Source organism: Montipora foliosa, chromosome 5 (genome assembly GCF_036669935.1).
Source record: "Montipora foliosa isolate CH-2021 chromosome 5, ASM3666993v2, whole genome shotgun sequence".
Lineage (NCBI taxonomy): Eukaryota > Metazoa > Cnidaria > Anthozoa > Scleractinia > Acroporidae > Montipora > Montipora foliosa.
In genome coordinates, this window is record NC_090873.1 from 37,088,787 (window position 1) to 37,101,286 (window position 12,500).

Here is a 12,500-nt window from a genome sequence, read left to right on the forward strand (position 1 = left end):
AGGTTCTTTACTGAACACATTTACCTTGACATTTCAGACGGATATGTTAATGACGATTTTTCTACGGCAGGAGTTGTCACAGGTATGCTCAGTGATACCAGTAATAGGCTACTTGCACTAAGAGGTCATGTGACATCGTTGTTAAGAAAATGAAAGTTTCATGATTTTGCCTTCGAAACACTATTAGTGGGTCATCTCTTAAACAAAATAATAGTGATTTGGTTTTTCAAACCCGCACCATTTGCTTAAAATGAGAAAGTCCGTAGCTGGTCACGTGACCCAAACTTGATTTTTTTCAAATTATGAATTACCGCTTTCTGACACAAATTTTGCACTTGAACTTCAAGGAAAATGTTGAAAAGATGATTGGGTAACGTTTATGGCACATCTGAACTCAACTATCCAACATTTAACAAGATACAAGCAAAAAGTAGTTTTGGCCGCCATGTTGGAGGGCAAGAGTATGCCCTCCAACATGGCGGCCAAGACAAATCATGCTACTTTGTTGAAAAATCAAAGTACCATAAAATATCTCCCTTAAAAGCGTTTCCTCTCAAATTTCGCGTGTAAGATAATTTTTATGTGTTCTGTCAATTTTTGGCAACTGCAAGATTACAATTCACTGTTTAAGGGAAGCATTGGTCACGTGACCTCTTAGTGCAAGTGGCCTATTTGTGGCTTTTACCAACCAAAAGTCAACAAATAGCATTCGATTTACTGCTAATCTGCCTTCCTTTTTACACATCACCTTTGTGCAGATGAGAATGTTTTGAGTAGGACAACTGAAGTCCTAAAGTGCATTGAAGCCTTGGAAGAGGGAGGCGAAAATGCAACTCTTCCATTCCTAACAAATACATTTGAAGAGGTAAGTTGCAAATCACTGAATGCATAATAGCATTTTGAGATCTTAAGTTGATACTGTAACAGTGCATGTGTCTTCTTTGGTTTTCCTCTTTTCTTTTTAGTTCACTTGGCAGGGTACAGAGGACATGATGATTATGGTGGCTGTGCTCTTGTCCTTTGACTGCCCTATTCCCAGCAAGAGAAAATTGGTTAGGTGGGAATTACTGATTCCTCTTATTGTGTTGCTATTTCATAAAATGTGGTTGATTAAGTGACTTATTTAGCTTAAATATTCATGAGACAAAAATTTAACTAGACACATACAAAGAAAAGACTAAAACGCACAAAGCACAATACTTGTAAATTAAAAACAACAAGCACATCAAAGTGGCTTATGCACATCTTTTAGTTTCTAACAATAAGGAACATGGGTTACAAATATTATTACAGTGCAACGCACCTTACTGTGGCCACCTAACAAAGTTTTTTTAAAAAATGGTCCGCCATTCAGGATGTGTGAATCTGACTGACAGTTAATGCCTCCTTGCAAAGTTCACACAGTTGTAAGTTAAGCACCGTTGCATGGGCTGTTGTTAGGCAAGTTGTGCTGTAACCCCTTGTAAGGGTGAGGTGTTGAAATTAATACATAAGTGTGAACACGTCACACACTAATGTAGCATTAAATCTATCTTTAATTTACCTTAACTTTGTTTTATGTGCTTTCAGTCTGCTGAACAAGGTTTCAAGGAACTGTTACTTGTGGATAGCAGAACACAAGGGTGCAGAATCAGAGAAAGGTACACATTGCACCTCCAGGTTCAGTTTGTTATTGTTCTGTGAAAACAGACAGAGAAAGAAGTACACTTTAATTAAAATGTTTCAGATAATTAAAAAGGTTAAATCTCGTCTCATTTGATTTTCAAATTTCAGCAAAACTGAAATACGGCTTGAAAACTGCTGAATCTACCGTGCTTGTGCTGGCACCATGCCACAGCCGGAATATGCCACAATGCGTGGAAATATTTAATGGTTAGTAACTGATTTCATATTGAGGGCTATTGAATCTCGTCAAGTGAAGGAAATTTACAGAGAATCAAAACTTTGACTTCAGAAGGTGACAGACTTTTTCAACCCTTCTATGATTACTCTAGACTGTTGAATGTAACTGTAGCAACTGAATCTGTGTCAATTACACCTGAAATTTCAGAGGCCGACTTACAAGAGGAACGATTTGTTGAGTCCTTTACAATGGCTCAAGACTTGAGCAATGCTGTAAAAGACGAACGGTAGGAGAATGATAAATAATCTGTTTTGAGTCATAAAAAAAAAAAGTTACTGGAAGATATACAAAGTAAAGAACTTACAACTTACTAGACTAATAGTTTTCTCTTATAACAGGAAAAGGTTAGAAGAATGGAGGCAGGTTCGCAATGAACAAGATTTGCAATTCCAGGTATGCAAAATTAATGATAATAATATGGTTATTCTTCTTCTTCTTCTTCTTCTTCTTCTTCTTATTATTATTATTATTATTATCATTATCATTATTATCATTATCATCATTACCGTTATCATTATTACTCCAGAAAAAACTCAAGAAGTTTGTTGCCGCATTAGTTAAATGTATTTCAAAACATTAAAAAATCTTGTTAATGTCCAATAACTACTTTGAAGGTGGCATTGACAGCAGCACGCGAAACTTGCAGCACCACTAGCAGCAGTAGCAGTATGCACACACCCTTCTGGACAACAGCCAGCAGCAGCACAGCCAGCACTGCCAAATGCACCTCCACCATCACCAGCAACAGTGGTAAAGGAGAACTGAAATCTTTGGTAGGGCAACAATATTATACCCTAACTGCTTTCATAACATAACTATACAGATTATTACTTATTGTTTATGACTTTGTCTAGCTGATGTGCTTACCTTTCTTTGTTCACAAACTCAAATTTTATTTATAATGTAAAGTATACTATTTAATACATGACGGCTTCTTCTGTCTTTTAAAAAGGTAATGTTTTTGCTTTGTAACAGATTAAGGGCTTCCGCAAAAGCAGAGTTTGTCCCGAACCAGACGACTGTTTACAAAATGGTATTAAAATCGTTATCCGTTTTAATGGCGGAAAAAAGATGGCAAGGCTTTTTTCAAAAAAGGCCTTTTTTCAGGTAAACATGTATAACTGTACAGAATGATAATAACATGGGAATGGTGGCAACCGCCATGGTGATGACACTTTCCTTTCTTACATGTTCTATTCTCTGTTCTATTCTCTCTTTGGTGTTTGTACCACTATTATTATTATTTCTGGCTACATTGAAAAGTATTATTATTATTATTATTATTATTATTATTATTATTATTATTATTATTATTATTGCTGTTATACAAAATAGAAACGTACACTTAATGAAATCATCGACATAATATGTTAATTATTATTTTTAAAATAGTTCTTATTTTTTTATTCATAAAAAAACAGGAAGTCTATGACTGGGTTGGTTCTCAGGATGATGTGCCTCTCCACTTCACATTACAGAGAGGTAAGGAAGTAGTGAGGCACTCTGATTCACTGGAACAGGATGAAGTCCTGGACTTAGCAGAAAGGGTAAGTGGCACTAAGATAGTCAGCGAAAGGGACTGGAACCAAAAGTGTTGCCATGGCTACGTGATACTCTGCAGCATTTTGCACCTTTCTCAAGGGTTATTACTCATGCCAAAGTTGAATAATCATCGCTGTTACAATTTCAGATATACATTGTTTTCTGTTTTTGTGTTCCATCATCAAGCTGAACCACTGATGATGTCACCAATCTGGCAACTGACTTAAAAGTACTTATGAGAGAAGATTAGATATTATCACAAAGGCAGCACTTTCTTCTCATGTACTGAAAGACCCCCAGTTTTGGTGTGGATGGAGTCCTGCATGGAGGCCCATTTTTCAACAAACTAAGCCAACGGGCCGGTGGTCAAAATTCAAGACTACTACATCATATAATTATGATAATTGTTTTTCAGTTTACAGTGTAACTAAAGTCATCAAATTCTTTGCTTTAATCACACTGAGTTACAATTACAACTATAATGATACCTGATGGTGATGGTTGTTTATTTTATTTTATTTTAGAGTACTGAGGAAATGAGTCATTTGCTACAAACAACAGTAGGTGTTCAGTAACAATCTAAGAAAAGTTACAAGTCAGCTTCAAGGGTGTCTCTGTTTAAAATCTTAGTCACATGCTGACGTTTTCAAAATTTCCCCAAAAGTTATCTACTGCAACAAGAGCCAAAGAGGAAAAGGTTGAAATGTAATGAATATTGAAGTGGTATTATATTATGACGAAAATCGCATCTTTCCTATCTAAGCCATTTCGAAACATAAACAAGTAGTCAAGTGGTCTATCCCAGCAAATTTGTATCAGAAATTTTGGATTTTTTCCAATAAGATTCTACTAAATGTTCTCCACAATATGAGCTTAACAGTTCTGTTACCATGGAATCATACTGGGTTCCAGACCTCCCCCATATTAAAAGCTTTTCTGGCCACCTTTGGTGTTCCATTTTGATATTTGCTAACAGCACTTCATTTCATATCTATGATCCAGCAAGCATATAAATATGTTAGCTCGAGTTTGTGGCCTTGTTTAACATTTTTCAAGCTGAATATAAAAAACATATTGAAATCAAGTGGGTGGGGACTGAAAAAGAGTGAGTTGCCATTGGGAACAATTTTTCATAGCCATAGGTGTGTTTCCTGTAGAAATATTAGACTACCAAGTTTCAATGGTCCGCGCTGCAAATTATTCGAGTGTATAACCTCATCAGTCATCTCATTTGCATATTTTACCCATTTTTCAAAATTAAATATCTCCGGAACTAATGAAGATGTTTGCAAACAGTAAATGGTGTTTTTGTTCTTTCATGGAATTCTATGCGATACACTCAAAAAGGTGTAAAAATTTGATCATATTACCACTTTGACATTATGTTATTAATATAAATATTAATAATGAATTACAGAAGATATCCACACGGGTTCTGTACAGGGTTAGGGTTTAGGAAAATACAGAATATGGCTCAATGCGAGAGAGATGCATAAGTTCAAAGGAATGTAACCTTTTCGATAACTCGGTTCCTAATGGAACCATGGCCTCTGCGACCAGGCTCTTCGTGAGCCTGGATCTTTGTGACCAGGTTCTTAGGAATGTAACCTTTTTGATGACTCGGTTCCTAATCGAGCCAGGGCCTCTGTGTCCAGGCTCTTCGTGAGCCAGGACCTTTGTGACCAGGTTCTTAGGAATGTAATTTTTTGGATGACTCGGTTCCTAATTGAGCCAGGGCCTCTGTGACCAGGCTCTGCGTGAGCCAGGAACTTTGTGACCAGGTTCTTAGGAATGTAACTTTTTTGATGACTCGGTTCCTAATTGAGCCAGGGCCTCTGTGACCAGGCTCTGCGTGAGCCAGGACCTTTGTGACCAGGTTCTTAGGAAAGTAACCTTTTCAACGACTCTGTTCCTAATGGAGCCAGGGCCTCTGCGACCAGGCTCTTCGTGAGCCAGGACCTTTGTGACCAGGTTCTTAGGAATGTAACCTTTTTGATGACTCGGTTCCTAATTGAGCCAGGGCCTCTGTGACCAGGCTCTGCGTGAGCCAGGACCTTTGTGACCAGGTTCTTAGGAATGTAACCTTTTCGATGACTCGTTTCCTAATTGAGCCAGGACCTCTGTGACCAGGCTCTTCGTGAGCCAGGGCCTTTGTGACCAGGTTCTTAGGAATGTAACCTTTTCGATGACTCGTTTCCTAACTGAGCCAGGACCTCTGTGACCAGGCTCTTCGTGAGCCAGGGCCTTTGTGACCAAGTTCTTACGAAGTGAGTGTAATGCTGAATGACTAACTCTTCATAGAAATCATTTAAATTACTTCACAACAAGCAAGTCAATAATTGATAAGAGTGTTCAAAAAACCGTCCAAAATGAATTGCCATTCTGTATGAAATGCTATGCCACAACCGTGGCAATCCACACATATGTTCAGTGGTCAAAGTTTCATATAATTATCTTAACAACAAATACATAAAACATAAAAATTTTCCTTGGGAAGTGGTTTTGCATCACACAGTAAAAGTAATTATTTTCAATACTTTTCAAAACCAACTAGGCTACATATTCCTCATATCTTTTGAGGGAAGTATGCTACTTATTAAGTCTTGATGGCCCTATGAGTAGCATACTTCCCTCCACCTATGTTTCGTTGCAGGTGTCATTCAAGGGAAACTTTGAAAGTAACCGAGATGAAGAACTCTCTGAAACATTGCAAGGTAAGAACATCTCTAAGCTCTGCACAGACTTCTTAATATTTTTGATGGTGATAATTTTCCTTCATTCATAGAAACTTCCCCTAAATGTAAGCGTGTATTTTTTTCTCGACATGCATGTCCTAAAGTGTCAGTCCTTTGTATATAGTTTAAGTATAATCACTGGGATACCCAATGTGATCCTGTTGCAGTACCATTGTTTTTTAAGGGACTGAAAATACCAGGTGAAATTTACCGTTGATCTCTTTTGAGGTCATCCTCAATGTTAGTAATCAACCATTTCGAAATATCCAAACTCCAACTGGACCCAATCTGGGCGATAATGTTTAATAAGACCTTTGAAAAGTTAATGGAGATGAAAATAACAATGTAACGAATTCCGATCTCTTTTATAAAAAAAAAATAGAAGAACAAAAGGCACACGGAGAGGTAGAAGGAAACGATGAGGATGATGATGAAAGCGACAAGGGTGACAACGAGAGGACCAGTGCAGAACAGAAAAGAAAAAGAAAGAGGAAAGACACAAGAACATCCAAAAATCGGAGAAAAAACAAAAAAAATTAATAAATAAGTGCATTTGTTACATATATGGTTTGAGATAAGCTCAGACTAAGCTACAAGGGGGGTGTGTCACGAAATTTAGTGACTGGAAGAAAAACAAAAATCAAACAACTTAAAACATTGAGGGGAGATTCGAACAAAACAGCACAAACAAACAAACAAAAGTTCCGTAGCAAGTTGAAGTGAGTAATTGTTAACACTAAAGAAATTGGAAGCCTGCAATGTCGTGACACAGGCCCTCTAAATGCCCACCTTCAACCGACAGACATTGCGTGCCGTGGAACAATATGCATATATGTCCTGCCAAAGCCGAAATTCACGCAATCAAATCACTGTGGTAAGCAATGTGAATTTCCATAACAAAAGCAAACGGTCGAAAAGTGTGTCGGTTGAAGGCTGGGCCTTGTATTTCTTTCTCTTATCAAGCATCGACACTAAATGTAGAAGGGTACACTATGGTGTCCTCGGTCCAGTACTTATCCAAACATGATGTTATATTGGGAGAGGATAAAGCGCGGAGCCCTAATCCATGGAGCACCCATTTGAAAAAGGTTAGCTTTCAATTAGTGTTGTGATGGCCAATTACTTCATGTAAGCTAACCTTTTTAAAATGGGTGCTTAGACTGAAATACTGTTGAACAATGCTGACTATCAGCCACGAAGAACGAGAGAAATTACAGACATTTATATGCCTAGATTATAGTTTTTAGTCATGTAGATATATATATATATATATATTTTTATTATTATTATTATTATTTTTTTATATTTTTATTATTATTATTATTTTTTTTTACTCATTTGGTTATTCCTTTTAAGTTTCTTTTGTGCGCACAGGTTACGCTTAGCGCCCTGTGTCGCTTTATAACACTGTGCATACAGATAGTTTTACTGCATCATAATAATAATAAACTGTACTTACAGTTTCTCGAAATAGAGGTCCTCGCTAAAATGTAAACTTGGGAAGTAGTTGCAGGGCGATGAAGATGACACGTAAACAAATAAAAACGCAACGAACACAGAGTCAAAATGTTAGTATAGTTTCTTTTTCCAGTGGTGTTGCACTATAACAACTAGGCATTTAAGGACGTTCGCGCGAAAATTAATGTTGCTGTTTCAATCAACTGGAAACCCTCTCCTTTTTGCGAAACGTAACGATGCTGACGATGAGGTGGTAATCACATGCCAAAAATGCGCGGTCAATTAATCCTTTTCGCGAAACGTAACGATGCTGACGATAAGGCGGTAATCTCATGCCAAGAATGCACACTCAATTAATCTTTTTCGCGGTGAAAAGTAACGACGAGGAGGTAATCACATGCCGAGAATGCACAGTCAATTAATCTCTTTCGCGAGAAGTAACGATGAGAAGGTAATAACAAGCTAAGAATGCCAGCCATGGTCGTACATGGTCAGACAATCACCGCAAAAGTTTCACACCAGAACTGGTGCAAAGTTTCATAGCAAAAGCCATGGTCGTATGTGGTCAGACAATCACCGCAAAAGTTTCACAGCAGAACTGGTGCAAAGTTTCACAGCAAAAGCCATGGTCGTGGGTGGTCAGACAATCACTGCAAAAGTTTCACACCAGAGCTGGTGCAAAGTTTCACAGAAAAAGCCATGGTCGTGTGTGGTCAGACAATCACCGCAAAAGTTTCACACCAGAACTGGTGAAAAGTTGCACAGCAAAAGACATGGTCTTGTGTCGTCAGACAATCACTTCAAAAGTATTACACCAGAACTGGTGCAAAGTTTCACAGCAGAAGACATGGTCTTGTGTCATCAGACAATCACTGCAAAAGTATTACACCAGAACTGGTGCAAAGTTTCACAGTAAAAGCCATGGTCGTATGTGGTCAGACAATCACCGCAAAAGTTTCACACCAGAACTACTGCAAAGTTTCACAGTAAAAGACATGGTCGTGTGTCGTCAGACAATCACCGCAAAAGTATTACACCATAACTGGTGCAAAGTTTCACAGCAAAAGCCATGGTCGTATGTAGTCAGACAATCACCGCAAAAGTTTCACATCAGAACTCGTGCAAAGTTTGACGGCAAAAGCCATGGTCGTACGTCTTGAAACAATCGTTGTCGTGGTCAGCCTTGGTCGTCTGTCATTCAGAGCAAATGCTTGCAACAAATCTCTTTTCAGAAAAAAATACGTTAAGGGCCTGTCCAGTACCGGACAAATTTAGAATTTTCTTACAATTGACAAAACGAGAACCGACATTTATATCCTGTCAATTTTTGTTTGTAAGCTAACATCCCAACTAAAGACAGACTGTAAAGAAAATTTGTACTTTGTAGTTGGTTAAAATGAGCGATCTTTCTCTCAACCTTACTCTGAGAAAAAGAAATATTCCTCTACAACAGATTATTGACAAAAAAAAAAACACTTTAATAGTTTGTCCAGTTTTTGCCTTTTGTCGGCAGTGTTTTTGAAGAAATTCTTCATCCGGAACTTTGTGAAGACGCGACAGACCATGCGCATTTGAGCGTTGGGGATGACAGAATCTTTGTCAAAATAAAGAAGTCTTACGCTATTGCGAATAGGGCCAGAAAAGTAATATATAACAATTGTTCCATGAGCCCGAGTTGGATATGAAGTGATAAAATAACCAACGAGCGCGTAGCGCGAGTTGGTTATAATCACTCCATATCCTGACAAGGGCGAATGAAATAATTGTTTTAGTAAATTCTCAAACCGGGTTTTGCCGCCGATTTCTATTTCCACAATTTTACAAAGCGTCCGGAAAGAGGATCTTGGGGCACTATTTTCCATACGACGTAAAACTTCGACTATTGGCTCATAGTCGGAGTTTTTTAACAAATCAAAAAGCTAGAAATGCAATAGTCGGAGCTGCAAATTTACTAAACAGATTTAGCCAAGCCTAAAAGCGGAGCTCCTGGCTTGTTTATTTTTACTGGCTGTAGGATTAGCGAAAATAAAAGGCTTTGGAACTGTCCGCTTTTTTTAATTATGTAACATTTTCTTCGCTGCCTAACTATTGAATTCCACGGTTAATTACACCTGAAAAACTGACTGATCGCATGAATCACGAAGGGATGAGAGTGATATCGGTTTTCCAGCGCAGGTTTTCCAGCGCATTAATTTTTCTTAAATCGCAAGAGTTGTAAAAGAAAAGAACCAAATCCTCAGCAAGCGAACGGATAAGGAAAGAAGCCATTTGAGAGTCGACTGTCAAACGCCAGCGAATAGGAGTCACGCTAAAATCAGAACTCACAGACGTGCTATAGCTCGTGATGTGACAGATCGTCTTTGTCGGTTCAAGGTCGAACAAGGAGTTTTATTGATGTACTTTATTTATTCCACTTTATCTCTGAAAACCAGATCATTTACAATTCGATGTATTTCATTGAAACACGCCACCTTGGCTTGGAACCAGAATCGGCTAGAAAGGACAAACTTCAAACAAGATCTCCAACAAATTACCTGCACGTGCTCTAAACAGACTTCTGAAAACATAAGCTGGTGATATTTCTCCTTGTACTTTTACGAGAACTCATTGCAATTACATGTATAGAACATAAGTGCAAAATTCTTGTCACTGTCGAGGCACATCGAAAAACAGTTAAGCAAGCGGAGTAAAAAAACTTCGTGTTCGCTCGCATTTTAAGGCCAAACAAACCAGCAACAGATCGATTATTTCTGTCCAAAAAGAGTACAAATGATTGTTATTTAATTCCAGTTAACAATAAAAATTCGAGTTTCTTTCCTGAACAAAGGAAAAAACGACTAAACCCATAAAACTGCAATTCACAGTAAAAAGCAGCCCTAAACAAATTAAAAATAAACACTCAGCTTTAAGTTTATATCCCTCCAATGCTTGACTTGAATAACTACAGCTATATTATGTTAAAACTGGACTGAAACCAGCGAAAAATGCAAGAAAATATTTTTTCCAAACCGTACCTGAACACGAAAAGCATGGACTGTCAAGAGGCTTGCTGACGTAGCATGGCTGTGTAGCCGCGTCGAGCCACAGAAGGAGCGCAAAAAATTAAGCCTCGTTCAGGTGTGAATGTCAGTGTTTGACCTGGCTTGACATCAACCAGTCCAGGGTCAGCGGTCAACGTAAAAAAAACCAGCTGGCCTCGATAAAGTCTAACTTGAGCCCGCGATATGGTCACGTGATACTGGTCAGCGGATACCTTGTTTTGACAGGTGTCAATTCACCATAACATTGATGTCCAATAAAATTTGTCCAATATCAAAGATGTATGCTGTAAACTACAACAAGTTGCAAAATTGTTGAGACACTTTCATTAAAAAACACCTTTTCTAGCTTCCAATGCCGGCCGTATCTAGAATTTAAACCTTTCCCACTTTCTCTCCCCTCTCCCCCTTTCAATGTTGACTGCTTAAGTTCCCAACAGTTTTTTGTCTTGCTAGCAACACTGAAAAGGGGGGGGGGGGGGAGGGGCGCTGCAGTGTGAGAGATAATAGCGAAATTAATAACGCCCCAAAAAGGTAAAGTGTCTCCACTATTTTTGCAACTTGTTGTAGCTATAGTGTAAACTGGGGTATTGCCCCTCGATGAGCTCTAAACTTGAGCCCGTAATATGGTTACGTGACACTGGTCACATTAGCATACATGGAGAGGTGGACGGACGGACGTACGTACAGACGTTCATGACGTCATGGCTATAAAACCAAATTTTCTCACATCGATGGGTTACCATATTTTCTTAGCTATTTTGCGGCGCGCTCGGAGCTCCACTAAAATAACGATCTTAATTTCCTAACGTAACCAAAACCTAGAAAGCATTGCTTGCGCTGCCCCAAATGGCCGGGAGATGTTGCTTCGGTGCCTTTTTTTTAAATTGAAAACGTTCTCTGGTTAAAAGGTTCTAAGAAACACTGAGCTTTCGATTGCCAGTCTGCAATCTTTAAAAAGTGAGGTGTAAAAAGCGAAGGTAAAAATATATATGTACAAAAAGGTGAGAAAATAACGAACGAATATAAATAAATACAAGAAATACTTGTGATGGATAAGATAACAATAAAATTGAATATTGTCTTGGCAGCTGCTTAGAATTATTGTCTGCCTGGCTAGTAATTGCAGTGTGCCAGGATTCCAGCGTTTTTCTTACGCGTGAATTGCCTCTGTCGATGACGCGTGCATTTTCAAAATCAATAGTGTGGCCTTCGAGCCACACATAGCTGGCAACATTGGAACCACTTTTAAAAACTTTGGCGTTTCGTATATGTGTTCCCTTTTTCTAGTGTGTAAGCATCTACTCGTTTCTCCAATGTAATTCCATGTGCAGTCCGCACAGGGGATTTTATAGACAACGTTTGTTTGCCGATCTGGTGGAGGTCTTGATTTGGGAGACGCAAATTCCTGTTGTTGTTTATATTTGTTCGTTATTTTCTCACCTTTTTGTACATATATATTTTTACCTTCGCTTTTTACACCTCACGTTTTGAAAATTGCAGACTGGCAATCGAAAGCTCAGAGTTTTTTAAAAACTTTTAACCAGAGAACGTTTGCAATTTTTCAATTATGCCCCCTGATTACTGATCAATTTTTAGTTTTTATTTTTTTAATTGTACGGTTAAGTCAGAAATCTGTGAAAGATCATACGCAGAGCGCTCGGAACAATAAACAGTCAGTGTGGCAGATCCGCGAAGTCATAAACGGAAACGTTTATAAAACGTGACATTTCATGAAAAGAGCCCTCGTTGGCCTTTTGCAGAGGCAGATACAAAAGTCGGACCGGATCAACTGACTCGGACCGCCAGTCCACGTCGGATCAA

General features: G+C 38.4%; 1 protein-coding gene and 1 long non-coding RNA gene across 3 annotated transcripts; one reads left to right on the top strand and one right to left on the bottom strand.

The window, feature by feature from the left end:
- Positions 1-891: 891 nt before the first annotated feature.
- Positions 892-6,482, bottom strand: LOC138004152 (uncharacterized). Of its 2 annotated transcripts, none has more exons than XR_011123740.1 (3): positions 6,392-6,482; positions 1,544-1,677; positions 892-1,029 (listed from the first exon to the last, which is right to left on the bottom strand). It is a non-coding gene; the product is annotated as an uncharacterized lncRNA (long non-coding RNA). The 2 variants fall into 2 exon arrangements; XR_011123739.1 differs by lacking the exon at positions 6,392-6,482 and adding an exon at positions 2,063-2,114.
- Positions 940-6,866, top strand: LOC138004125 (uncharacterized). Its single transcript, XM_068850548.1, has 11 exons — positions 940-1,057; positions 1,570-1,640; positions 1,774-1,872; positions 2,051-2,129; positions 2,242-2,296; positions 2,518-2,676; positions 2,879-3,010; positions 3,325-3,450; positions 3,970-4,005; positions 6,099-6,159; positions 6,563-6,866. Exons 1-11 carry the CDS (start codon positions 990-992, stop codon positions 6,718-6,720), a joined length of 1,044 nt encoding a protein of 347 aa, XP_068706649.1. The 5' UTR covers positions 940-989; the 3' UTR covers positions 6,721-6,866.
- Positions 6,867-12,500: the final 5,634 nt, after the last annotated feature.

Bases quoted from the DNA above. Each gene is read 5' to 3' on its own strand.
- LOC138004125 (XM_068850548.1), top strand. From the start codon at position 990: ATGATGATTATGGTGGCTGTGCTCTTGTCCTTTGACTGCCCTATTCCC. The intron at 1,058-1,569 runs GTGGGAATTACT...ATGTGCTTTCAG, and splicing joins AGCAAGAGAAAATTGGTTAG to TCTGCTGAACAAGGTTTCAA. The intron at 2,297-2,517 runs GTATGCAAAATT...ACTACTTTGAAG, and splicing joins AACAAGATTTGCAATTCCAG to GTGGCATTGACAGCAGCACG.